The sequence below is a fragment of the Bactrocera dorsalis genome, chromosome 5, assembly GCF_023373825.1.
Source record: "Bactrocera dorsalis isolate Fly_Bdor chromosome 5, ASM2337382v1, whole genome shotgun sequence".
NCBI classification, from domain to species: domain Eukaryota; kingdom Metazoa; phylum Arthropoda; class Insecta; order Diptera; family Tephritidae; genus Bactrocera; species Bactrocera dorsalis.
In genome coordinates this window covers 42,061,414-42,088,556 of record NC_064307.1, presented here as the reverse complement: position 1 = coordinate 42,088,556, position 27,143 = coordinate 42,061,414, and the positions used below count along the sequence as shown (strand labels likewise).

The 27,143-nt window shown below is 34.1% G+C and overlaps 5 protein-coding genes across 7 annotated transcripts; 3 read left to right on the top strand and 2 right to left on the bottom strand.

Annotated features, from left to right (window-relative positions):
- Positions 1-185: 185 nt before the first annotated feature.
- Positions 186-1,480, top strand: LOC105229048 (translocon-associated protein subunit beta). The gene is made up of 3 exons (XM_011209114.4): positions 186-343; positions 515-890; positions 949-1,480. The coding sequence occupies exons 2-3, from the start codon at positions 516-518 to the stop codon at positions 1,144-1,146; spliced, it is 573 nt and encodes a 190-aa protein (XP_011207416.1). The 5' UTR covers positions 186-343; position 515; the 3' UTR covers positions 1,147-1,480.
- Positions 1,479-3,536, bottom strand: LOC105229049 (uncharacterized). The gene is made up of 4 exons (XM_011209116.4): positions 3,280-3,536; positions 3,062-3,189; positions 2,298-3,003; positions 1,479-2,239 (listed from the first exon to the last, which is right to left on the bottom strand). The coding sequence occupies exons 1-4, from the start codon at positions 3,361-3,363 to the stop codon at positions 1,886-1,888; spliced, it is 1,272 nt and encodes a 423-aa protein (XP_011207418.2). The 5' UTR covers positions 3,364-3,536; the 3' UTR covers positions 1,479-1,885.
- A 377-nt stretch (positions 3,537-3,913) lies between these two features.
- On the top strand, positions 3,914-4,456 carry LOC105229047 (signal recognition particle 9 kDa protein). Its single transcript, XM_011209113.4, has 2 exons — positions 3,914-4,054; positions 4,117-4,456. Exons 1-2 carry the CDS (start codon positions 3,914-3,916, stop codon positions 4,207-4,209), a joined length of 234 nt encoding a protein of 77 aa, XP_011207415.1. The 3' UTR covers positions 4,210-4,456.
- A 287-nt stretch (positions 4,457-4,743) lies between these two features.
- Positions 4,744-24,461, top strand: LOC105229046 (JNK-interacting protein 3). 3 transcript variants are annotated; one of them, XM_049458403.1, is made up of 17 exons: positions 4,744-5,533; positions 7,836-7,856; positions 11,316-11,552; positions 11,644-11,799; positions 11,861-12,018; positions 12,159-12,400; positions 12,631-12,735; positions 14,318-14,353; positions 14,848-14,865; positions 17,259-17,316; positions 17,380-17,558; positions 17,634-17,859; positions 17,935-18,695; positions 18,756-19,638; positions 19,698-19,915; positions 19,979-20,173; positions 20,248-20,620. In XM_049458403.1, the coding sequence occupies exons 1-17, from the start codon at positions 5,438-5,440 to the stop codon at positions 20,262-20,264; spliced, it is 3,606 nt and encodes a 1,201-aa protein (XP_049314360.1). In that variant the 5' UTR covers positions 4,744-5,437; the 3' UTR covers positions 20,265-20,620. The 3 variants fall into 3 exon arrangements, with proteins under 3 accessions (XP_049314360.1, XP_011207403.2, XP_029407322.2); XM_011209101.4 differs by lacking the exon at positions 20,248-20,620 and adding an exon at positions 23,198-24,461 and having other exon boundaries at positions 4,746-5,533; XM_029551462.2 differs by lacking the exons at positions 7,836-7,856; positions 20,248-20,620 and adding an exon at positions 23,198-24,461 and having other exon boundaries at positions 4,747-5,533.
- Positions 24,455-27,086, bottom strand: LOC105229045 (tRNA-specific adenosine deaminase 1). Its single transcript, XM_011209100.4, has 2 exons — positions 25,943-27,086; positions 24,455-25,314 (listed from the first exon to the last, which is right to left on the bottom strand). Exons 1-2 carry the CDS (start codon positions 26,941-26,943, stop codon positions 24,996-24,998), a joined length of 1,320 nt encoding a protein of 439 aa, XP_011207402.2. The 5' UTR covers positions 26,944-27,086; the 3' UTR covers positions 24,455-24,995.
- Between the last annotated feature and the right edge of the window lie 57 nt (positions 27,087-27,143).

The window sequence follows — 27,143 nt, the reverse complement described above, 5'->3', positions numbered from 1 at the left end:
AAAGGTGCTATCATCTAATATATAAATCTCTATACTGCTATCGAATCACATGTTAAATTTAAATTTGTTAATTATTGACATACGAAGCAACTCATCATTCTAATTTTAGCTACATCTCTTTATTTAGTAATCATTGGCGCAAAAGCTAGATGGCGCTCAAAATTACTTCACGATGTATGACAGTTGTCACACAATACACGAAGTATACACGTCACATAGTTCTGTCAAGTCTTCGCTGCATTTTCATCGCATTTTTGGAAAGTTGATTTTCATTTCGATTGCGGTGTGAAAGAAATCGGTTTTTTAGGAGATTTTAGCTGAGATTTTATATTTAATAACTCAAGTAAGTTGGAACAATATGATCACCGTCAGAATTTAATAAAATAAATAAAAAATGTTTATTAATATTGGTATAATTTGTAATCAGCCGCAAAGCTTCCACGTCAACAAGAAGTGAAATCAGCTCACAGACTTGTATCATGAAGTATAATTTGTATTTATTGATCTATTTCAGAATGTTCAAATCATTGTTTTCTGTTGTAATCTTACTGGCATTATCAAATATCTGCCTTTCTGATGATGAGACCAGCGCTCGTTTATTAATTTCCAAACAAATTCTTAATAAGTATTTAGTGGAGAAGAGTGATCTGCTTGTGCGATACACAATTTATAACGTTGGAAATGGTGCCGCTACCAATGTGAAATTGGTCGACAATGGTTTCCCCTCAGAAGCCTTCGATGTAGTTGGAGGTCAACCAACTGCAACCATTGAACGTATCGCTCCACAAGCCAACTATACCCATGTATTAGTGGTGCGTCCTAAAGCATATGGATATTTCAATTTTACAGCCGCTGAAATTTCGTACAAACCTGTCGAGGAAGCCGAAGAGGTAACGAACACTAATATGATTTCCAATTGGATACTTATATTTATATTATATTTCTTAGTTGCAATTGGCTGTAAGCTCCGAGCCTGGTCAAGGTGGAATTATAAATCTGGCTGAATTCAACAAACGCTTCTCATCACATTTCTTTGATTGGGTTGCTTTCGCTATAATGACTTTGCCTTCCTTAGCAATTCCATTGGCACTGTGGCACTCGTCAAAGAGCAAGTATGAACGCTACGGCAAAAACAAAAAACACTAAATGTAAATTATAATAGACTTTTAAGCAATATCGCTAAAACATCAAAATGATCAATATGAGTCCCAAACGATTCAATAATTAATATCGCCCAAAATATTAACGAAAGTGCGTAATGTGAGCGTTGCAAGTTTTATTCTTTTGTCTTGTGTGAAAGGATTTTCCTTGAAATATTTTGTCGAAAAAGCTTACTGACGCCAAGTTCAAACAAAAACTCAATGTTAAAATCGTTTTAGATTTATTTGAAAACCATAAAAGTCGAAGAGTTCTGGACGAAATAGCTTAATACGACATATGTCCAAACACGTTTTCTAATAAAAAAAATATAAAAACTGTATAGGCATAAGTCAATTTATTTAAACAAGATAGAAATAGATAGCTGCTAGGTGTTTACAAATACTTTCTACTGGTGTTTACATATTAGATGTTTGCGCCAGACGCGTTCTTTTCAGCCAACCGCCACTCTGTATAAATATTTCTAGCAAAATAAATATTTTAGATATCTACAACAAAAATAAGTGTAAGATTCCTATTTACAATGGCTTAATTAGGACCTTATTAAACAATTTGTAGCAATATTTATGGTTCAAAGGGCATAGATGAATTTTAATACACATATATTCCACACGACATACGGCCACACAGTATTGAAGCCTTTTTAAAGCATACCTATATTTTTGTTAAACATAGCTTGGTGTAAGATAATTGATTCGTGTATGTAATTTATTATTTCGAAAGGATCCTATTCCAAAACTTCATTTGATTCTGAAATTTTCATCCGCGCCGTTGTAGTGCCATCGCAACGGCGTTTTTTAGCAGCTGAGGGTCCCGCTAGAGTATCGTTCTCATCACCAAGTTCAATATCCTCTTCATTTTGATTTACTATAGCACCAGTGCTGCCTGTAGTCGAAGTTGTCGAATCTCCAGCACCCGGGTTAATCTTATTAATATTAGCTGATATTTCGCGATTTTTTGCATCCAAATCCTCCAAGCGTTTTTTTAATTCCGTTATTTGCGTACTCATTGTAGAAATTGTATTCATGGTTTGTTGTAAACGACGAGATTGCTGTACCTGTATTTGTTGCATCCGATTCATCTAAAATTTTATTAACTTTGTCACTAAGCGATGACTAAATTTAAAAACGTTTACTTACTCTTTGAACACCATTTTTGTATTCCAATTCAAGTTTTTTGTATTTGGCCATTGTTGCTTTTGCCTCTGGACATCCACTGCGTTTCTGTTTAACGTTATTATCTGAATTTGTATTTGAAGTTTTACAGCAACAGCACCCACCCACTGCAGTATAAATGGAATCCCAATCCGTTGAATCCGAACTATCTGAATTCGGTGATTTCACATTTATAAACGCAGCCATTCTATTCAGTATAGCCTCATTGCAGTTATTGCAGGGCATTTTTAAAGGTGATGTTCGAGGAGAAGCTGTCAACAGTTTTGAAGTACTACTCGCCTGGGTCCACATATTGGAATTACTTTGTGTGACACTAAAGCTTATACTACCCAATTCGGAACTTGCAGCCGTTATACGTTTATGGTCAATGGCTCTAGATCTGTTGCTGCTGGCGTCAACATAGGGCTTTAGAATATTTGCGATTTTTTCATCAAAGTGCTCTATTGCCATTGAAGATATGTCGCGTAACTCTTGGAGCACTTCATGTGGTCGGAGTGTTTTACGAGTTTTTGATACCAATATAAGGATTCGGAAGATTTCATCAAGCACCCGACCGGGTATGAAGCAACACAGATTTAGATCTATGTACTTGCTATATGTCATTGAGAGCATCGAAATACGGGTCTCTATCGATGTAAGAATATCCGCATGTCGCGCTAAGCTGTGATTGCTACATAGAATAAGTATGAAAATGTTACTTTTTCCTTTTTTATGCCAGATGAACCTACCGTCTCTCTGATTCTCTACGCGGCAGCATTGATTTAATTCGTTTGAAAATGGTCGAGTGTTGTCGCACAGCACGACTAAAACCACCATTCAAAACTTGTTGACAAATTTGGTTTACTCTTCTACAAACCTGGTATCCCATAAGAAAAATAGTATGCCGTTAGTAACACGTTAAGGACTTACACTATGTAATTGTTTCTACAAAAAACGGAAAACTTACTAATCGGTTTTTTGATACCTCTTCATAGGTAAGAAATTCAAATATTTCCATTAACATGCAATCCGGCAGTTCCAAAAAATTCATTGTGATTTATTGTGCTAATTTGTTCGTTTAACTATTGGTAAAATTAAATTTTCACACAATTAAAATTGGTTTAATGCCACTTTGTTCTGCACGTCTAGAATGTTGTGTGCGAAAAAAAAGCCAAAGAAGCGGAATTACAAGATGAGGTAGAGAATAAAGATGAAATAAAAACAAACGGAGAAAATATACGTTCTCTGCCAGCAGTAAAATAAAATCAATCACTAGAGGGCGCATCGCCCTTTCAAAATATATTTTTATATTTCTGTAAATGTGTTTCATTTTAAAAAAAGTAATAATTTTAAAGGTTTTTAAAAACATGTTTAACTTATACGAAAGTATATTTCAAGTAGTGATTTCATTTTAATCATTCAATTTTTGTTTTGTGAGTTTGATTATTGGCATCCCTCTTTTCAGTATTCAACTCTGGCAGCATTCCATATGAAAAAAGTGACACATTAGCAAAAATTGACATTTCGACTTCCACCTACATCCACATTTAATATTTGTGAAATTTAGTTATTTATGCGAGTGTTAATAAAATCGTGTAAAAATGGTTTTCGTAAAAAATTGGGAAGATTTTGAAATCGCTGCCGAGTCCATGTACATGGCGAATCCAAAGAACTGCCGATACACAATGAAATACGTCCACTCGAAGGGCCACATACTCCTGAAAATGACTGACAACGTAAAGGTACTCCGATGTCCATAACTATTAAAATTATTGTTGTTATTAATTTTATACTTTACTTGCAGTGTATTCAATATAAAGCAGAAAATATGCCGGATTTGAAGAAAATTGAGAAGCTGTCTGCGAATTTAATGGGACACATGGCATCTAAAGAGTAACATAGTTAATAGCCAAGTAAACAATTTTTTTTTTTACTGGGGGACAAGTGGGCACAGAGTAGATTAAGTTTAAATAACATTGTATTAATGTTAGCTTTGTAACCACTTAAAGAGTGGAGTTGTAGACGTGTAAAAACGTCATAATCGAAACATCGCTTTCGAAAACATTTCCATGAAATGCTTTTAAGTTATTGTAAACCTGTGGAATTAAAGATGAACAATAAAAATTATTCTAATTGTTTTGTAAGCCTAAAGTGAATATATATCGTATAACAAAAATTGCAAGAAGAAATGAAAAAAACTGTGAGGAAATTCTAAAGAAAATATATGTTTATTTTAAATGAGGATTACTGACGTCATTATTTTTTTTTACAATTTTAGTCATTATTTTAAAAATTAATGTCAATAATTTATTTGTATACCATACTTTACATAACTTACCCTATATTATTTACATTAACTGTGCATCACTGGTTGCCTGCTGTCAAATGAAAAGAAATAATGCAAGAATGTCAGACACATAAGACAATTAGAAAAATTTTCACGCTAGCTATTTGTATCAGACAAATTTTGTGCATCATAAAAATCCAATTAGTTTTATAAAAACGCAATCAAACGAAATAAATCATACAAATTTTTAAAGAATATTAATGAAAGCATAAAAATGTGATAAGTGTGGCTCATCGTAATAGAGAAAAGTGAAAAAAATCTAGTCAAATAATGAAATGACAATCAGGAAAAAAGAAGGGAAGGCGTAATATTGCACTGTCTAATTTCATTCATAATTGGAAAAATAAAATTTGCAAACTTCAAACTTCTAACAATACATATTAAGAAAAAAATGAGAAGTAGAAAGTGGTAACTAAAATAAAAATACTTTTCCTCCATAAAAATAAATATATATGTGTGTTTGGTAATAAAGTAATTGTGAGGAGCTGAGAAGTGTGGAAAATCGACGTTGTGGGTGGTGGGTCCAAGGCGAGCTGTTGGAAAGGGCGACGTCGTAGTGGTTAGAGATTATATTGTGGACAAGTCAGACACCACTTTCCCACTCCCACACATTCTTTCATTTCCGCCTTACAATATAGCAGTCGCACGTCGTATTGTGTCTCAATAGTGTAAATCGCTTGAAAAAAAGTATGCAGAAAGTAAAAGTTGGATTAAGAAATCACAATTAAACTGTGCCGCGTAAATTTTCTTTAACATAAATAGTAAATTAGAAGTCACAATGGACGACGACACAATGCTCAACAATCACGGTCCTCAGCCTGGTGCTGAGACAGTTTATGGCACCGAGGATAACAATATGGTCATGTCAGAAAAGGTGTGTAAACAAATTATATACAGATCCAACAAATCAGTATTTCTATCAATAAAGCTGTATATTATATATGACGTATGTGGCTATTATTATATTATATACCTAATGTTAAATTGTGAAAAGATAAAAATAGAAAAATTGCATTTATTTCATAAATGCCACGTTGCAAATTATTATTAAAACTTTTTCAATGAATATACGTACATACAAGTAGATGTAGTACACACATTTATTTATACATCGTTATTTCGATCTAGTTTTAAATGCTATTACGTATAAGTTTTAAATGAAAAGTGTCTGTTTAAAAGTGTCTTAATGATGATTTCATTCAAAAGACCTTGATTCTACTTGTATTTTGATTAAATTAATAGTAAAGGCTTGTTCATAGTCTGAAAAGTCTACTATACTATCAAAATGTATTTATTATCAAAGTTAAACCACCATTAACTAAAATTTTTTCGAACGTAACTAAAGATATGAGCCCTATACCATGGACTTACACATTTTTTAATACCTACTTAAGTAGGCATGTGTGAATTTGTAACGTGTCATTATACATAAATTGGTCATTGACATTGTGTTATTTAGTTTAGTTACTTCTGTCTTTTGGCAAGCCACATTAGAATCAATAAACCTCACTTCGTACACTATATGAAAATAGTGTGTCACACGTCTCATACATATGTATGTATGTATTATATATAAAATATTTTAAATATTGTATTTATACATAGATATAAGGAATTTTATCAGTTTCTATTTATTAGGTTTAACATTTTTTCAACTCTTTTTATTTCCTTCCAACATTTGTTGCCAAATTGGTAAGGCTTACATATGTTGAAGAGTTCCCGTTAATAAGACGTGATTAAGCATTTTATTGATTTCGTATTACATCAACCGCTGACATACATATGTATGTATGTACATATATACCTATTTTGTTTGTTACTCACTGGGTTCAGTTCGTGTTTACACTAGTGCATGTTTGCTTGCTTTGCTTTGATATCGCTATGCTATTTAGCGTGCTGTTTTTATTCTTTTTAACCCCAAGTGGTCGTCATTGATTTTTAGAGCGTTTTCAATAAATAAATATACATATGTATATATATGTATATATGTATATACACTTTTTGATTAGACACATACATAGGATAAAGTACAATCATAAATATAATAATATAAATATTTTTTTTTTGTAATTTTTGTTTAAATAGGTACATAATGCTATTAGTTTTATACAACATTTGCTCTATCAAACACAATAGATAGATAGATGGTTGTTTTTGTTTTAAAATTTAATCCTTAGAACTTTTAGTAAAAAATAATCAGCATGTTATCACATTGACTAAAAGTCACAAAAGGTGTCATGTCTTTAAAATGTAAAGTTCGACAAATTAGGTTGTCAATATAGTATTTGTGTGCTTTAAAATTCATGTTCTTTTGTACTAATGCGCTAAGAATGTTTATAATGAGCTAAGTTGACGTTTAACGAACGTTATGGGGTTAATTATTACTACACAGTTTATGCACTTCCATTTACATATGTATGTATAAATGTGTAGTATATATGCACATGCACAAACAAAATTTTGTGTGTAATTATTTTCTGAATAATATAATAGATAGCCTTAAACACCCTTACAGGAAGTAAAACAGACAAGACTGTGTTTATTTTTGGTAATAGCATTATAATTGCTAAAAAAAACGTTTACTTTTTGTTGCAATATTTTGAATGATATTACAAGCTTGTTGGCGAAGCGTTGGAGAAAATGAACAGGGATAATTACGTTTAAAGTCTATTCAGTCGTCAAGTCGCTGAAACTTCTATCTATCAAAATTTACAATTAATGAAGTCTAAGATTAAGTAATATTATATCAAATATTTGTGCTTTTTCTTAAATTCTTCTATGTGAAATAAGTTAAGAACTACAGACGATTACGTGGATGATAGTTTAATAAAATGTACACAGATTCTTCAAAAACCAACAATGTACATATAATAACACTCTTAGACATATTGACAAACTTTAATTTTTTTTTTCAAAATACATAAGTATTTACATACATATATATACATACATATAACCACTCTTAGATATATTGGCAAACTTTTTTTTTTTATTTTTTTCCAAAAAACCTACTCAGAAGAATGGGTTACAATTTTGAAATATCGTTTCTTGTATTTTGGTTATTGATTTCAATTATTTTTTCTTTCTTCCAACCACTGTACATGTATAAGTTTAACGAAAAATGTCATTAAAGTCAAAATTTAATTTTTGCATTATTATTTTCTTTTCTTTTTCAGAATGAACAGGTTGTGAGCATCGTGAGTTTGTTACTTTTAGTATTGATTTATTGTTTCTTACTTCTCTTTATTAAACATTGAACTTAATTATTGTTTGGTTTATAATTCTGTATTTAGATACTATGTACTTTTCATTAATGTATCATTATCATTGGTTTTATATTTATGTGTTTCCAATCTTTATGTTTTGTTTGTAAGTTTTTATGTATGTATGTAAGTAAGTATGTACATTTAAATGTTTGTATTCTTGTAAATAGGTGTTTTAATTATATTTATATGTCCAATCGCCTAACCTTCAAACATTAACAAATGTATGTAGATGCATGCATAAATATTGAATATAAAATGAGGTCAGACTCATAAGCGGTAGAGGATACATATTAGCAGTTAGTAGAGTCTACAAATTTTAGGACCTACAAAGTTGGCCGTTTCAATCGCTTTGACTTTCATTCGTAAAGTAGCAGCATGTTCTGCTATAAGCTGCAATCAAATAATTGGACCAGCTAAATTTATATAAATCAGAGCATATGCTCCAAAGGTTAAACTTCAATAGTTCTTTTCGGGTGAATGGAAATCAATAACCCACTGAAAGATAACGAAGCAAATGTGGCTATGAGAATTACAAGATTAGAACTAAGAACTCATTAAATAGGTTAAGGAAAGCTATACAGACTTAGAGTTAAAGAGGTAGTGGCCGTTGGGAGAAAATGCACTAAAAATGGGACTGTTTTATAACAATATTTGCCGCAGCTGCAAGGTACGCGGGAATAAGAAAACAGTTCCCTACTGTTTCTGCGAATGCCCAGTTCTATTACAAATCCCACACATAATACTTGGAGAACCTCAGAAACACAAACATTGAATGTCTGCCTACAACAAGCATAACGGATATAAACAGTTTCAATGAGAATTGTTGAAATGCAACGATAAAACAAGTTGGCCAGATCATAAAGTTTTTAAAATAGCGCTTGAGTCCGGGAGGGCTGGGTCCAGATTGAAGAAAAATTACGATTCGATATTAATCGGACGACGAAGTCCTTCACCAAAAGCAGGGTGCTATCTAGGCTATAGTTGACTTTAAAACAGTTTTTGTTGTTGTAGTGGTTCCTGAAGTAATTTGAAGGAATGCTGCCACGTTAACAGCCCCTGGTCGGATTAAAATCCGAATACGTTCCGGTTATGTAGATGCGACTGTCATGAGAGCTATTGTCCCGTTTACCCTGCGAACATCTATTCCTCAAAAAACCTTTTGAGGAAAACGACTAGAAGAAAATATACATACGAGTACATTTAAATTCGGGTTCATTCCGGTTGCGTAAAGATATGTGTACATATAATGTAGACTTTTTGCTTTTTGCCAATTCGAAATCAACAACAACAACCCACATACGCAAACATTTATAAGTGTGATTTTCAATTAATTTTTGACGCCATGGTTATGAATTCCCAAATATGTCTATGCAATGTGAAAAGTAAGCTAATCTGTGTTAGCAAGCCGCCCTTGCGATTACGCTGTGCAAGGTCGATTGCGGAATGACTGTAGGTTTTTGTTTCTATCTTTTTGTATTGCTTTAATGTACAAGAGTACTCGAGCTGCTTAAGATAGATACAAGTTAGGAAACTAACCAAATATTTTATGTATGAATGTATGTGTATACTATATATGTACGTCTTCATATACCATTTGTTTGGGTAGTTGTGTATGTATGCATTTATTTAAACTTTATCATTTCGCCTTTACATCGTCGTATTTACATATATTTTATACATATTTTTTTATTTGCATGTGCATTTTAATGTGTGTTTGTATGTGCTTTTATAAAATACTGTAAAATGCCATGTGATACGCTTCATGAATCATTTTACTCGATGAGTAAACCTACCAGACTTCCATTCATTAATTCTTATCGCTGATAAAAACGAAACGGAAGAAAGGCAAGGCGTCACCGACAACGTAATCGGAAGAAATTGGATACCAATCCTCAAATGGCAATAATATTTCTCACTGCAATGCGTTGCTTTTGAATTCAAATTAATAAATGCAAATATTGTATTATAAGTATGGGCGTACATATGTATATGTATGTAAAAACATGATACAATGAGGTTTGATGTAGATTATAAATGCTTACGAGTACAGCAAGCATTAAAAAAAATTAAAAGCAGGTGTCTTTAAAATAAATCGGTACCATTGATAGCGCTGGTAATGAGTAAAGTGATGAAGTCATAGCTCCGTTACGCTGTTTCAAGTTCTTTCTGCAGAAATTAAAGAAAAAAATGAACTTATAAGCAATCAAAAAGAATATTTGTAAATGTACGTGCATACTTATGTTTGTGTATGTACGCTGTTGTTGTTGTAGCGGCAGATTTCTGTAGAGTTGACAGTTCTTGGCCATACAAAAATCCGGGTCGATTCTGATTACGTAGAACCGACAGTCGTGGGAACTTGTTAATGACGTTGTTGTACATTGACAGCACAAGGCCCATAACTCCATAAGGCTCTTAGTGCTGGTGCAGATCTTAACATCTTCGGTCCGGGTTGGACTCAATGCCAGTACGGATTAGGAGGATATAGACCGGCCTGGCCGCTAGAAAATGCTTTGGTGATGCCAAATTTGATTTCTTACTTACCGATCCAAACAGTATTAAATGCTCGACATGCAGCCTTTAACTGCAGTATTATACTTTTTATACTCTCGCAAAAAAGTTGCTAAGAAGAATATTATAGTTTTGTTCACATAACGGTTGTTTGTAAGTTCTAAAACTAAAAGACTCAGATATAAGGTTATATATACCAAAGTGACCAGGGTGACTAGTAGAGTTGAAATCCGGATGTCTGTCTGTCCGTCCGTCCGTCCGTGCAAGCTGTAACTTGAGTAAAAATTGAGATACTGCCACGCCCACAAAATGGCGAAAACCGAAAACCTATAAAGTGTCATAACTAAGCCATAAATAAAGATATTAAAGTGAAATTTTGCACAAAGGATCGCATTAGGGAGGGGCATATTTGGACGTAATTTTTTGGAAAAGTTTTTGTACATATCTCGGAAACTACTATAGCTATGTCAACCAAACTCTATAGAGTCGTTTCCTTCAGGCATTCCCATATACAGTTCAAAAATGGAAGAAATCAGATAATAACCACGCCCACCTCCCATGCAAAGGTTATGTTGAAAATCACTAAAAGTGCGTTAACCGACTAACAAAAAACGTCAGAAACACTAATTTTTACGGAAGAAATGGCAGAAGGAAGCTGCACCCATGCTTTAAAAATTGAAAATGGGCGTGGCGTCGCTCACTTATAGCCCAAAAAAACATATCTCAGGAACTACTCAACCGATTTCAATGAAATTTGGTGTATAATATTTTCTTAACACCCTGATGATATTAATTATCACATTCGCTTTGTTTGATGTTCTTTCCATTTTTTTCAAACTTATTCTGTCCTAACAAACGTTTACCACCGTTTTTCTTTTCTAGGTGCAACAATTAGCCGGTAGTATATATCAAGAATTCGAACGCATGATTAATCGCTATGATGAAGACGTGGTGAAGAATCTTATGCCACTACTGGTGAATGTCTTAGAATGCCTGGATGCATCATATCGCATAAATCAGGAGCAGGATGTTGAATTGGAGCTGTTGCGGGAGGACAACGAACAGCTGGTTACACAGTATGAGCGCGAAAAGAGTGCACGCAAACAATCCGAACAGAAGGCAAGTATTATATAAATATTATTTACTAATAAATAAATAGATATAAATTAAAATTTAAATAATTGAAAATATAATTTTAAAAATTGTGCAGCTGCTGGAATCGGAGGATGTGGCTGAACAGGAAAACAAAGAGCTGGCAAGCCGCTTGGAGTCACTAGAAAGCATTGTGCGCATGCTCGAATTGAAGCATAAAAACAGTTTAGAACATGCGAGTCGCTTGGAAGAGCGCGAGACCGAACTGAAGAAGGTTAGTATGAATAAAATTTCCGTTTATGATTTTACGATTTAATGAAATTTATTAATTTTAGGAGTATAATAAACTGCATGAACGTTATACGGAGCTTTTCAAAAATCATGTTGACTACATGGAACGCACCAAAATGCTCATGGGCTCTACACACTCACAAATGAGTTCGGCTTCGGAGCGCTTAGAAATGAATCGAGCCAGGTTAAATCCAATTGCTCGGTAATACCTAAATTTGTTTGGTTTTCAATTGATGGTGTTTTCGAAATTTTTTTGCTTACAAAATTTCTTTCAATTTTTAAGCTACTCGTTAAATATCAATATAGTTTATAATAGTCAACTTGTCGTCATGCCTCTTATAGGTCATCCGGTCCAGTATCGTATGGCTTCGCGTCGCTCGAGAACTCCGCCATGCTAGACACAGAGACAATCTGTAGTGTGGGCAGCAATTCGGATGATTCGGGGCCACCATCATTGCAAAATGAATTAGACAGTTTGCAGACGGTGGAGCGTGCGGCTGAGACGGACACATTGCAACAGCAGAATCAGGCTACATCACCGCAAAGTGAAACGAGTCCCGTTGTGCCAAATGCACCAGCCAATGGTGAGTGATTTTTTTGGGATTTGCACACCTATCTTATGTATTGGAAATAACTGTATTGAAATTGTACTAATCTAATTTTTATTTATCTCTTTAATCTACTATTATGCATTCGTGTTAACCTCAAATAATTTGAAAAATTATTAACCCTTTCCATTTCCTTTACAAACCAAATCAAAATTTTAAATTTGTAATTTATTTTTTTTGAATAATAATTGAATATGCGCGCGCAGTTGGGCGTTCAACAACCAAAAAGGAGCAACGCTCTGCTAATACCCTATACCAAGAGTTGTCCTTTCAAGATAACGAAGAGAGTGAAGAGCATGAAGTTGTTACAGGTATGTGGGCTAACTTCTTAACATGTATTTACCTCATCTGCTTCACTGTGCCGCGTTGCTGGACACGAGAAAAATTTTCTTTAATTTAATTGGCTCTTCAAAACCACATCACTATTGTAATTTTATACATTATTGTTCACATATCTAATATTTTCCAAAATGCCTGCATCAATACTAAAACACATGTAATTTAATTGATATAATTAATATTATGTGTACATATATACATATCTCTCTAAATATATACATTAGAGTGTCTGCTATTTCACAAGTTGATTTTTTGTATTTTTTGCAAACATCCTTGGAAGTTTTAGTTTTTGCTCTAAAATGACTTCCAACATAAACAAGCCCTTTACGTTCAACTTAAACTGTGACAAAATCATTTTGCTCTTCTCATATATTTTATAGAGTTTTTTGTTTTTGACTGCAAAACAAATTAACCTAAAAGTTTGAAAAGACCATTTTAAAACAAAATTCAAATAAAATATCCTAATGATTAAAACGTTCTTATATAAAAGTTATACGCAAAGTTATGCGTGAAATGTACTATACTCGTACACCATTTCGTATGAGCAACACAGAGAGTTTAAATCACTTGGATAAATGCTTAGTACATTTATGGCCATTTTCTCAATGCCTGGTTAGCATTATAAAGGAGTCTTACTTAAATTAAACAGAACTTAATTGAATCAAACGAAATTCTTAATCCGTAAGGGTGCCGTTATAGTCCCTACCTCAGGGAACACGAAAATTTTTTTTTTTGAAAAATGGCGACTGCCTGAAAATAAAAATTATTTTTTACGCTTTTTTTTTTGAAATTCTGAATTTTTTTATTATTAAAAACAAAAATTTTTCATGCTATGCTGGTAGGAACGATAAAGGATTATATAAAGAAGGTTCACACAAAATTTCAAGTAAATCGGTTGTATAGAACTTCAGATAATGCCGGTACCGTGTGGAAAAAAGTAGTTTCGAGAAAAACGCGTTTAAAAAAGTGAGTCTACCTACCTACCGGGCTAGGTACTGCGTCACTGTAGCTCTTAAAATAATTTTAATTTTTAAAAATCCTTTGGAGGATATGTTCTTAAGGGTCTAAACTTTAAATATATGAAAAAAATCGAATTTTTCAAAATTCTAGAGTAAAATACCCCCTTAAACTGAAAATAAAGAGCTTCTTTACGTCGGACCCTTGTTTTTAGTGCAAAAACTGAAACTTCAGAAACTGTTTACAAAAAAATTGACTGGGAAACTAAACACTCTAATATACAAACATATATATTATTTACTTATTGCTACCATATTTAAAATATTTATAAATGCTCACATTTGTTCTTTCTTATTATGCGTCTCTGTGCTGCTTGAAATTGCAACAATTTGAAATGTCCCTGAAATGCTTGTCTCACGCGCTCCAACACAAAATACGCACATATATATTGCATTTTTAATGATATGCTAAATATAATATACAACAACAACAATATTACTATGCTTTGTGGAAATGTCTTGCAATTTACTACTGTTTGTATGCGCTGATGGCTATGTTCTCTTCCTCTCTCGCACACTTGCTCGCTCTCGAACGCAGGAAGCTGGGTGCATCCTGGAGAATATGCTTCTTCGGGTAGGTATCAAGATTCATATATCTATGGATTTATATATGTCACATGTAAATACATTAAACACCAACTAATAACTGTAATCGCCTAAGTTGAAAGTCATCTAAACAAAAAAATGAATTGGCAACTCATCTAGCCCAGTTGGTGGGTGATAACTTAATTACATATGTACAATATTTAAAAATCCAACAACAATGTATAACCGAATTCATCATCTCTTTTGTCCTGTTCCTTTCTCAATACTGAATACTCGAAATTTTGTTATCTAAAAAACAAAAACATAAATTACAATCGAACGAACGAATATACAATACACTCATGTAAATACGAAAACATATGAATATCATTTCACACGGCATTTTTGGATGGTATACAAAACATTTGATTAATGCTCATGTTTCGTGCACTCGCTGCTGGATGGCTCGAAATGCGTTGTATGAAAACAAAAAACGAACTCTGGTTAATGAAAATCTCTTTGCGATTGCTCTCGTTCATAAAGCTAACGACAACTATTTCGGTAAGTTACGGCATATCGCCATTTTCGTATGTACACAGTAAAAGAAGTAGAACAATAGCTCGATGTTATTTCTATTATTGGTAATTTTGAGTTTGTATTCTTTGCAAATGTAGTTTGTATTAGCAATGTTGGTTTTGGTGGGTTTTGCTTTTGTATTTAAAAAATCATATTCTATTGTAGTATTTAAATATTTTTTTTTAGAAAATTGTCATTCATGATTTATTTTTAATCATTTTATTACATTCCAAACATTTTAAAATTATTACCGGAGCCACAAACGATCATACAACTTTAGCTGATTGTTAAACAAAACTTATTAAATACCTCTTCTGGATAAAAATAAATGCCTAAAATATACGAAATGATTTTTATGCTTAAATAATTATTAAAAACGATAAGCACATGATTAGGCCAAGTTTAAAACCGTTCCCACTACAACCGGGTCTAAGTAACTGGGAGGGACCTGGATTTTTACTCTGCCAAGGACTGTCAACTCGGCACCATTCCTCGAAATTACTTCAAGAATATTTTCTGTCGCTACAAAAACAATAACCTAGTTTAAAATGAAGTAGTAAAACTAAACAGGAAAAACATAACTTCGTTTGCATCAAACCCTTCTAAAAAAAACTTTTTCATACAGCTATATGTTATAGTGTTCCGATCTGAAGAATTTCCTCGGAGATTCTGGTGTTCCCTTAGATAATAATTCATGTCTCATTTCGTGACGATACCGTGACAAATAAAAAAGTTTTCCATACAAAGACTTGATTTTGATCGATCAGTTTTTATGGCTGCTATATGCTATAGTAGATCTACATATCTGAACTATGTATTTTGAAATTTCATGAAGATATCTTACCAAGTAAAAAAGTTTGTATGTCAGTTCATAAAAATTCTTGCTAATAGTTAAAAAGTGTTGATCGAAACTTTTTTTTTTGCAAAGTTAAAAAAAATACAATACCCAGATTTATTACAATCGTAATAAGAACAACTTCCAAAGTCCAAAAACAATTCCTTGGTGTCAAAATCGAGTTTCAGGCTCCCTGTCGCAGAAACGGCAATTTGCACAAGAAGCTGGGCTCTTGTTGTTGTTGCCAATACCTCTTTATTCCTAATCCTTCTTTCTTGCGGAGCAGCTCCTTTATGGTATCAGGACCCACCGCGATGAAGTGTTCAGATCCTACTACGTTAGTGGATGGGCAAGCTCATCAGCCAGTTCATTCCCGGCTATACCTTTGTGGCCGGGCATCCACTTGGCTACGTTCCGGCAGATAAATCCCACGATATTCGGTACGGCATAACTGGAAGAGATTTAGATTTTTAACAAAATGCTGAAAGATTTGCCGAATTGAAAATCTGGTTCTGATTGATTTTTTTTTCTTTCTTTATCAGTATGTAGTGCATGGTATGCACGCCCGCCGTGCCTGCTCCTACAAACCTCCTTAACTAAAAACTCTTTCCCAGTAGTGCGAACCAGTCGAAACAGCTTGTTTTTTGAGCTTCTGATTTCTTACTAGAACATACCATTAATATAGCTTCTACAAAAACAATAATAAAATTAATTGCAGATAATAATAAATTTAAATAAATAAAATAAAATAATTTTGAAAGTTAAATACAAATTTCAGTTACATAAAAACATTGGTAAATTACGAATTATTTGTTATTATTGGGTTTTTTTTTCCTTACAAAAAATCTTAACTGTATAAGTATAAGGAAAAAATGTTTTCATATTATGTTTTAACCATTTTGCTTTATTAATTGTTTGCTTTAAAATATTATTTCCTTATTTTACTTAATAAATTTAATTAATTTTTGTTGTTGTGAAAATCAAATTGTTTTTTGTTTGCCTTTTTAATGCTTAGTTTTTATTTTCGCGCTCTTACATATCACCAAGGGGGTATAATCAGAAGAGGTTTGAGACTATAATCAACCTCCCAAGGAACAAACTCAGGCTCCTAGTTGCATTTTACACCGGCCACTGCAAGCTTAAGAGGCACTTATCGAACATGGGCCTCTCATCTTGCGCTAACTGCCGCTTCTGTGACAGTGAGCCTGAAACCCCGGAGCACCTGCTGTTCGACTGTAACGCAGTCTGTAGGCGCAGGTCAAAGGCCCTCGGATCCATGTTTCCGGATAGGGATCACACGGCCTCACTAGCACCCAGTAGAATATTGGACTTCATCAATATACTGGGGCTAAGCGAGTCCCTGTGAGTTAGGTGAGGGCACAATAGACCCATGGTCGCAGTGCATGCCTCTATTATTTATCTATCTATCTATCTACATATCACCAAATATTTACTTAATTCATAATTGTAACGTTAAACATACATATACATACATATATTATATTTCTACTTAACACCAAACTTTCCTCAAAACTTGTTGCAGGCATGGGCAAAGAAGTGGAAAACCTCATCATGGAGAATAATGAACTCTTGGCAACGAAGTAAGTGCAACAACACACATAAATTTGTATATAATATGATAAACAAATTTTGTCCGTTTTCAGGAATGCTTTGAACATTGTTAAGGACGACTTGATTGCCAAAGTCGATGAGCTGACTGGCGAAATTGAGATACTGCGCGAAGAATTGAATGCAATGCAGCAATCGCGCAACAAATTGCGTCAGAAAGTGAGCGAGCTGGAGGAGGAGCTGAAAAAGACAAAGGAACAAGTTAAGCAACAAAGTAAGCGTTTGTTTAAAAGTACTTCCTTTGCTTGGCAAATAAGAGCTAACGATTATGTGTTGTTGTTGTTTTCAGATGACACTGAACAGGATGAGAACGATGTACCATTGGCTCAACGCAAACGCTTCACGCGCGTGGAAATGGCGATGGTGTTGATGGAGCGCAATCAATACAAAGAACGTCTGATGGAACTGCAGGAGGCGGTGCGTTTAACCGAGATTTTACGCGCCTCACGCACCGTCGACAATTTGGATAAAAAATCCAAGCAGAGCATATGGAAATACTTCAGCAGTTTATTTACGTAAGTAGCTACTTGCATGCGCAAATATACATATGTGTGAAAATAAAATGTGTTCCTTTTTTCATATACATATAGCCCCTCCAATCGCCCGCAGGAGCGCGTCGCTGACGGGCAAGGAGGGGGGCCTATGTTTCGCTACTCCAGCCCAGTTCACAGCCATGGATCCCCCAGTCGAAATAGCGACAATCGCCTTGCCATAACCGGTGCACGCGACAATGCAAATCCACCACCACATCCCGCCAGTGCGGGTCTAGCAAATGCATTGATCACAAAAGACTACTCCGAGGAGGGTACATCGGAACGCGCAAGCGCACGACGGCGTGAACAATATCGACAATTGCGTGCACATGTACAGAAGGAGGATGGTCGTTTGCAAGCCTACGGCTGGAGTTTGCCTATAAACAAGACAAATCAAGAGCAACAGAATCGTCACTCTGGCGGTGTGCCGGTACCAGTCTATTGCAATCCTTTGGCCGAGGCGTCGCCGCATATGAAAGTGTTCTGTGCCGCCGGTGTGAATCTTAACGGTGGCTTTACCAAAGATGGGCGTTCAGTTATACCGTCGACGTCTTCATATGACCCACGTTCTACAGCTAAAATCGCAGAAATTACCAGTCCTACAGCAGAGCACTCAGCCGAGGCCCTCGATCGGCAAATAAATCGTGCGAGTTTGGCCAATTTGGAGCCAGAAACCCAATTATCATCATATGTGTGGATTTGCACGAGCACGCATGCGGCGAGCACAGTAACAGTGGTGGATGCCAATCAGTCGGCAGTTGTACTAGATGCATTTCCCATATGCGCATCACATATGCTTTGTATTGCCTCTGTGCAAGGTAAGTGCATTTATACATCAACATTTTTGAAAAAGTCTTTTTAAAATATATATTTTACAGGCGCAGTGGAGAAGGATTACGCGCTGCTCGAGAACTCTGAAGTGGTTAAGGCTGGTGAAATGTTGGAGCGTCCCGGCGAAGGCACCGAGTTATTTGGCAAGGTTGAGTTTGTGCGTGTACGTCCAAAAGCCGATAAGAACAGTAACACTAACAAAAGCGCCCGCGCAGATGAACAGGCAGAGGAGGTGATAGCTATTGAAACGGCTGCGGTTGAGGAGAATGCAAAAGAGGCTGTTGAAAAAACAGCAGATGACACGAAAAACGCGGCTAACGAGCCATTGGGCAATATACAAGAGATTAAGGTGCGACAGGCGCTACCAGGTGCACCACAACGCTTGCAGGACGACGGCAGTGTGACCAGCGCCAAAGCGAACATCAACAATAACAACTTGCAGCCGTCCTTCTCGAAGCCCATCAACCCAATATTGGGTACGAAAAATCGTCAGGATCCGCCAATGACTTCGATTGGGCCGACCATGTGGATGGGCGATCAGGAAGGTTGGCTGTATGTGCATAGTGCTGTAGGTCGCTGGCATGAATGCTTGCATAAGGTTCTCCTGCCCGATGCCGTCCTAGCGATAGTGCATGTGGAGTCGCGCGTTGTTGTGGCCCTAGCTAATGCTCAATTGGCAGTGTTTCGCCGCCAAACAGACGGCCAATGGGATCTGAATAGTTATCACCTGGTAACGCTAGGTGATCGTAATCATTCGATACGTTGTCTCTGTGTGGCTGGCGAACGCATTTGGGCCGCTCACCGCAACAAGATCTATATTGTCGATCCGATCTCACTGAGCATCGTCCACTCGCTGGAGGCGCATCCACGTAAGGAGAGCCAAGTGCGACAAATGGCTGCTACCGGCTCAGGTGTATGGGTTTCCATACGGTGAGTTCTATATATTGATATGTGTCTATATACATTTTTAATATGACATGTACTTGCAGTTTGGACTCGACACTGCGTTTATACAGTTCGAACACTTTCGAGCACAAACAGGATGTGGATATCGAGCCGTACGTTTCGAAAATGCTTGGCACTGGCAAGTTGGGTTTCTCATTTGTGCGCATTACCGCATTGATGGTATCATGCAATCGCTTGTGGATCGGTACCAGTAACGGTGTCATAATTTCGGTGCCATTATCGGAGGGTCAAGGCAAATCAAGTAACATTTTATTATAAATATTATTTGAACCGGTGCTAAAACGAATGTTTAACTCTCTTGCAGCTGATCCCAATAGTCAAATACCGCTATGTTGCATGGCCAATGCACAGCTCTCGTTTCACGGTCATCGTGATGCGGTTAAGTTCTTTGTATCCGTGCCGATGCAACTACAAAATAGCGGGCAACTGCAATTCACCAACAAACGGCCGGATATGCTAGTCATGTGTGGCGGCGAAGGCTACATCGATTTTCGCATAAGTAAGTCATCGCTTTACGTTGACGTACGCCCAATATAGACTGGCAATACTATATACGATATTTTAGTTCCTTAGTTTCTAAGCGAGTGTAGAGCGTGTAGTGTGTTTACCAAAAAAGCAGCTAAAATCGCTTCTGCTAGTTGTAGTGTGTGCGCTCTTTCATATTCAGGACTACTCTTATTACACACTTGGACGGCATCTCTAATCTTCACACTATTTTCCAAACCGATCGTTTCCTCCCTCATATATATAGTTTTATGATTTATATTTATTTATTTAAATTTAAAATATATAATTAGATACATATGTATTTGCGTGAATGCTCTCTTAATTTTTAACTCGCAACACTGAATTCAACCTATATTGTTGTCTGCAGGGCAAGAAAAATCCATAACCGATCCTGGTGATAATGAGGCGCATTTGATAGTTTGGAAAGTTGATACGTAAGCCTTTCTTTAAAAAATTTTTATTTCGAATTTGTTTTTGTTGATTTCAAAACAAAAAGAATATTTCGATGTTTTATGTTATGTATTTGAAATTTACCTAAAACAAAACTAATCATTTAAAAGTCTAACTAAAATTTACCGCTTAATAATAATAAAAAAAATTAACAAAATTGCTTTTCCAACGCATCTAATTCATTGTTGAAACTTTTTGATATGAAATCATCTACTCCATTTTATTGTTATTTTTTTTCTTTATATCTTTTTTGTTTTTTCAAAATTCTTATAGTACATATAATTTGTAGTGATTGAGAGATGTGGATATTGCTACGTACAAATGTGTTGACACAACACAACACGTCCCCATTGCAGCCGTATACGCACGCGTTAAAGCTAGTAGTTCAAGCTACCAAGTATGCTGTTGCTGCATACGTTGTGATCAGTGAAAAAAATCGTGCCTTAAACTACTATATATTAATTTAAATTCACATGCACAGCGCAGCAAATTCGTTGATGCAACGGCAGTTACCTGATTCAATACCAAAATAAGGTTTTCACATACTTATTTTAAATGCGATTAGTTTTTTTTCCTTTTTATGTTTTACCTCTATTTGTTTGTTAAAAACTGTATCCAAGTACTAGTTCTGTCCCCGTTCCTTCTTTATTACTTATCATGCTATGTTTTGGTTTAGTTTTGCTATATATTGCTTAAGTTTATTGCAAAAATGCTAATACAAATTGTTGATACACAAGTGGTGAAAAGCATAACACGTCCAATATATTGAAGATTTTCCGAGTTCTTCACACACAATTATTTCTCTGTTACAATGACTAAATATTTTGTTGTAGTAGTTTTGTTGAAACACAATTTTTTTTGCACTTTTATTTTGTTTTGCTTGTGTTTTATATAGTAGTTTTGAAGTACATAATTGATTATATATAATTTTAATAATTATTTACTAACTGTTCACATATTTGATATTTATTTTATTTTATCACTGACATATGGATACCCAAGGCCACGGTTTATTTAAGATTTCCGCCGTATAACATTTATTTGTTGTTGTTGCAATAGCAGAAAAGTTACTTAAATAATTTTGCGTCTGTGTTAACTGACTGTTTTTGATCAGATGAAAATTTGTGTAAAATCTGGTTACGTAGACACGACGGTTATTTCTGTCAGCTTCCACTTATACATACTGCTAATGTTTTTGTTAAATTACAAATTGTTCCCAAAACAAGCATATAATTTGTCAAAAGGCACATAAAGTGTAGACGGTTCGTTGAAAATGCCACCAAAAAGTTATCCATTGCAGACAATCAAAGGGGTGGCTTATAGCAACTTGACCCTAAGTTATCTATAGAGCCTGAATAGTTTGTCGCACTCAGAAATAAATGATCAGCGTGATGAGTTGAGTCGATTTAACCATGTCTGACTATCTGTTTGTTTCTATATATGGGAACTAATTCTTCAATTTTTGAGATAACGTTCTGAAATTCTATGCACATCCTTTTCTCTGCAAGAAGCTGCGTAATTGTCCTAAGTGATCAATCAAAATAAAGGTCTTGTATGAAAAACTTCTTTATTCGACGATATATCTTCACGAAATGTTATTTGGATTATTGTCAAAGACAACATTACAATCTGCGAAGAAATTGTTCAGATCGGCCCGCTATAGCATATAGCTGCCATGCAAACTGATCAACCAAAATAAAGGTCTTGTATGTAAAACTTTTTTTTTCTATTTGTGAAGGGTATTTTAGCTTCGGTGCAACTAAAATTAACTTTTTTCTTCTTCATATGTAATTTTTATATGACAATCGTATTATCCATCTCGTTGAAATAACGAACACTGACTAAAACTATGGAAATTATGTATCTTTAAATTATAAAACGTAGTCATGAAAACCCGAAGTTTTTTATAACAGTCAGCAATACAATTCGCGGTTTCGTTTTGGATAAACTTAGGATGTCTAATTATTTTTAGAAAAAATGCGAAATCCACCGTATAAACGCGCGATTTGAGGTGTAAATAGAGATTAAAAAGTTGTTAGATCTTTGAAAGTAAGAAAAAATGTTAAAGCAGTATTCTTATTAGTCTATCGGTTGAGTTATTAAATTAATTTTATTATTATTATTAATATTATTTATACTTATTTTGATTTCTTACTATTAGGTTATAAGTCAAAGCTTTTGTTTTTTTTTGTAGTTATAATATTAACACATTTCACATAGTTTGTTCTCAATCATTCGTCTGCACTTTATTTCTTTCGGAACAACTAACGCTTTACTGCTTTTATTAGTTTGGGGTGCGCACATGCGTTTACATACTTTTAAGTCAATTTCTAATGTGTAATCGCAAGAAACATTTATTATATACCTGCATTACCTATTACATACATCTATGTGGCTGTCAGGTGTACCCGTTACAGAAGGCTTTCAGCTCACCTGCTTTTTTTAGTATTTTGCAAGCGAAGCTTAAATATTTTTTACTAAACAAATTATAAATATTCTTTGATTTTTTTATAAATAAAGTATGTATGTAAATTTGGCATACTCATTTACACTTTGCAATTTACAGATGACAATGATATGGAAAACAGTATTCAACTGGAGGCGAATCAAACGATTGAGAATCGCGGCGACAAGAGTTATTTAATTGTGTGGCATGTTAGTCAACGCTAGTTTTTAAGTCCGTACACGTTTAGGAAGTGTGGCTAGTGGTTATATTCTTAAATCGATTATTAACTAGTTGCATTGCAAGCGATTGGAGGCAAACAAAAAAAAATAGTACATATAATATATGATTAATTTCTTATTTAATCAAAGTATGCAAATGATAATCCCAGCAAAAAGTTTATAAATATATATATATACAATATATGTATTGAAAGTATAGCAAAGATTAAATAATTGATATGAGATTGTATAGTAAATATTTTGTTTGGACTTAGCTTTGCATTGGTAAACATTTCGGCTTGCATATTTACCATGAATTCGTAAAGAGTGTGCCTATTTACGGGCGAATTTTAGGAGCTAGATACTTGAATGTCTTACCGTTAACTTTTTTAAATTTCTGCTTTCAATTTATACACATAAAAAGTTGTATGTGTAGGTGTAGCTTAGGCATTACGTACAGTGATAAAACTCAAATCGGTCGAGTAAACCATATACATAAACAAAAAACTAACCAAAAAGACGTTTAAACGTTTTACTTACTTACATGTAATTAGTTTATAGGCACATTAAGACCTCAATCAAGTATGACATAATAAAATATATATACGTATGCTTATTGACAGTAGATTTCTATGTTTTAATCAAATAAAATTTACAACTTATACCGTGTTATAAGCGTTCTTTTTTTGTTATTTTTTCTGCTATCCCTACAAAGTATATAAAAGAAAATAATAATAGTAAAATAAAAAAAATTAATTATTGACATAATTTTGACAAATATAAGAGTTCTTGAATTTGAAATTATTTGTGGAAGCAAATTATTCAAATTATTTACTTGGAAATACCATATTTAGCGGGTAAAAATATTTGTCTGTGGGGCCTTTTACATAGTAGCGCTAATAGATTTATTATTTTATTAATTTTTTATGCTTTTATGATGACGACTTTGTAAAAATGTTAATTTTATACTTCTGTAGCATTTTCTATGTTTTAATAATTTCGTTAACTTCATTTGGAGTTGTGTTATTTCTATTTTACGAATATTTTTTATGCATGTATGTGCTTAGTTTTATTTGTTAAACTCGTTCGTAAGCGTCTATATAATTAACGAAATTGTATCTATTTTAAATTGATTACATTTCAATAAAACTAAAATTTCAAAATGATTTCGTTTGTCAACTCTTTATTTGGAGGTTAAGTACAATTATTCCACGCCAAACAACACCAAAAAATCACACTAGTCGAAATAAATATTTAACGATGTTTGCCATAATTATAATTAAAACCATGCAAAGGCGCATAATAAATATGATTGTAAAAAATAAGTAAAAAATGTATTTGAATACAGTTAATATAAATAAACAATTCTATTTGTGCTTTTAAATGTGAACCGTTTGCGTTAAATAAAAAACAAAAAATCATGCTTATTGCACAACAGCTTGTATTAAACAAAGTATAAGCGTCTGTGTGTTTTAACATATTGAAACTTATATACATAGCTTTGTGTTGCAAATTGATGTTCCGAATATTAAAAAAAAAAAATTAAATTAATTCTATTTCAGCTGAGGGTAAACAAAATTTGTACATAATAATATTTATACAGTTGAACAATTGTATCACAAATATAGTTATTATTACATACATACACACATCAAATATTTATTGACATTATACATATAAATAAATGACTTGACCATATTTCAATATAATGGGCGTATTTTTAAACTAAATTTCAGCAAATATCGCGGTTTCTCAGTCCATTGTGAAAAGTAGTTTTGTTTAGCCAGGGTCCAAGCTGTTTGATACTCGTTTGCTATTTGTTTATATGTATAGTATTGGTAGTTTTCAAGCTTTTCGTGATCGATTAGATATTTTTGTCTCAGTTTCGGTTCCACTCGTAATATATCCACATATTCAAGCAATAGGTTGTATTTACAAATTTTTACTGCAGATTGTAGGGTGCCAAACATTTTTCTTGTAACACCTTGTTTACGGCCATTTACTAAGATTTCGTATGGTCTACAAAGGATACAATATTATTATTATTGGTATAACATCAATTTAAAATACAAACAATAAAACACTTTTAATTTCAGTACACTTCACAAATTAAAATGTTTCAAGAACTTGATTTTGAACTGACAGTTTTTATGGCAGTTACATACAACATGTGTACATATTACATACATATGTATATGCTTATAGTGGCCAAATCTGAAAAGTTTGTTCGGAAATTAAACCAATGCTTTAGATAATAATATATTAGAAATGTCGTGGAGATATATCGGCAAATATACAAACTTTCCATATAAGGACTTGCTTTTGCCCTGAATAATTTGTTCGAAAATTATTCTTAAACAATAATTCATGCAAAATTTCGTAAAAATATCTTGTTAAATAAAAAAATTTTCATACAAGAACTTCCTTTTGATCGTTCATGGTATGGTGATCCGGTATCGGTGGTTCCGACATATGAGGAGCTTCTTGGGGAAAAAAAAAGGTGTGTATGACAGACGGACATGGATCTACTGCTCCTCTTCGCAGATTACTTAATATGCCCTGTTCGGGGTATAAATAACTTGCTTTAAATCTACAAACAATCTTCGTAGCTAACTTAATATGCCCTTTCAGGGTATAACTAACTTACTTTAAATCTATAGGAATGTTGCACCATGATATACTAGTTGCAGCTGGATTTTTTCGGTTGTCGTTCTCAGCATATTCAAACTTAACGGTTTCAGCGAACCTTATTGTTGGCTTGTGAACATTAAATTTAGTAAATTTAAATTCTTTGTCAATAAAGCGCTCATATATAGCACGCTTGATTGCTTCCTCATTTTTTGCACCTCCAACAAAATTCAGTGTTTCAAAATAAATAGGTTGCGCTAGTAATGTGTCCAACAAAGCTCCTTGCACACCAAGCACATTCCAACGCGCCAGCTTATCGCTACATGACATAGATAGAGTGCGGTCCCCACGACCAGGTTTCGTTCTTACGGCGCCGATTTTTTGTTGCATTGCATCCTGTTCATCTGTTAAACCTATTAATTTCGCCCCTGTGTAGACAGCATCATTCGGACATGCTTGTAAGGGAGCACCTACATTATCATCGCCGTTGGGTGCATAGCCTTCTTTTTCATCATTTTCATTATTCATTTTTCGTTTTTTCTGTTTTGGTTCAGTGGGCGCATCATTAATGTTACGCTCCTCTTTTGTACTTTTTTCTTCAATAGCTTCGTTTCGAATACAAGCGTCACCGCAAGGTGTCTGTGTACTAACAAAATGAAAACTTAGTTCTGGTCGTAATCGAAAGCAAACGTATTCATTATCCCACTGGATAACACTATCATCCTTGTCTTCTATTACACGCTTTAAAAGATAGTAAATATAGCGCAGAAGTGCACGTCTAGCCAGTACTTCGGCGTGCGAGTCATTTACGATGAAACCCTTATAACAAAGTTTTTTTTTGCCTACACACTTGGTGCCACATCCTATAGCTGCGACTTTAGTGGTACCTTTTGCAGTATCGTGCATTAGTATGGCAGAAAGGATTGTCCACTCGTTCGTGGCGGGCTTTCCCGTTTTTGGTAATTGCCTAAATTCCTTGAACACCAAATCTGCAAGTTCTTCCGCTGAAGGTAAAACCATATTGTTCGATATATATAAGACTATTTTTTACGTTAAAAGTTACTTTGCTAAAAGGTTGGAATAATATTCTATTTATAAATAAACACCACCATCGGTTTAGCCACAGTTATTTACATACAAAACAGCTATTCGTCACATGTTGGTGCAGAAATATAATTCAAAATCAGCTGTTACACATTTGACCTCCCTGTCTTCCCTTT

Bases quoted from the DNA above. Each gene is read 5' to 3' on its own strand.
- LOC105229046 (XM_011209101.4), top strand. From the start codon at position 5,438: ATGGACGACGACACAATGCTCAACAATCACGGTCCTCAGCCTGGTGCT. The intron at 7,857-11,315 runs GTGAGTTTGTTA...TTTCTTTTCTAG, and splicing joins ATGAACAGGTTGTGAGCATC to GTGCAACAATTAGCCGGTAG. The intron at 20,174-23,197 runs GTAAGTCATCGC...TGCAATTTACAG, and splicing joins CTACATCGATTTTCGCATAA to ATGACAATGATATGGAAAAC.
- LOC105229049 (XM_011209116.4), bottom strand. From the start codon at position 3,363: ATGAATTTTTTGGAACTGCCGGATTGCATGTTAATGGAAATATTTGAA. The intron at 3,190-3,279 runs GTAAGTTTTCCG...ATGGGATACCAG, and splicing joins AGGTATCAAAAAACCGATTA to GTTTGTAGAAGAGTAAACCA. The intron at 2,240-2,297 runs GTAAGTAAACGT...ATAAAATTTTAG, and splicing joins ACAAAAATGGTGTTCAAAGA to ATGAATCGGATGCAACAAAT.
- LOC105229047 (XM_011209113.4), top strand. From the start codon at position 3,914: ATGGTTTTCGTAAAAAATTGGGAAGATTTTGAAATCGCTGCCGAGTCC. The intron at 4,055-4,116 runs GTACTCCGATGT...CTTTACTTGCAG, and splicing joins AAATGACTGACAACGTAAAG to TGTATTCAATATAAAGCAGA.
- LOC105229048 (XM_011209114.4), top strand. From the start codon at position 516: ATGTTCAAATCATTGTTTTCTGTTGTAATCTTACTGGCATTATCAAAT. The intron at 891-948 runs GTAACGAACACT...TATATTTCTTAG, and splicing joins CTGTCGAGGAAGCCGAAGAG to TTGCAATTGGCTGTAAGCTC.
- LOC105229045 (XM_011209100.4), bottom strand. From the start codon at position 26,943: ATGGTTTTACCTTCAGCGGAAGAACTTGCAGATTTGGTGTTCAAGGAA. The intron at 25,315-25,942 runs GTAAGTTAGTTA...TATCCTTTGTAG, and splicing joins AACATTCCTATAGATTTAAA to ACCATACGAAATCTTAGTAA.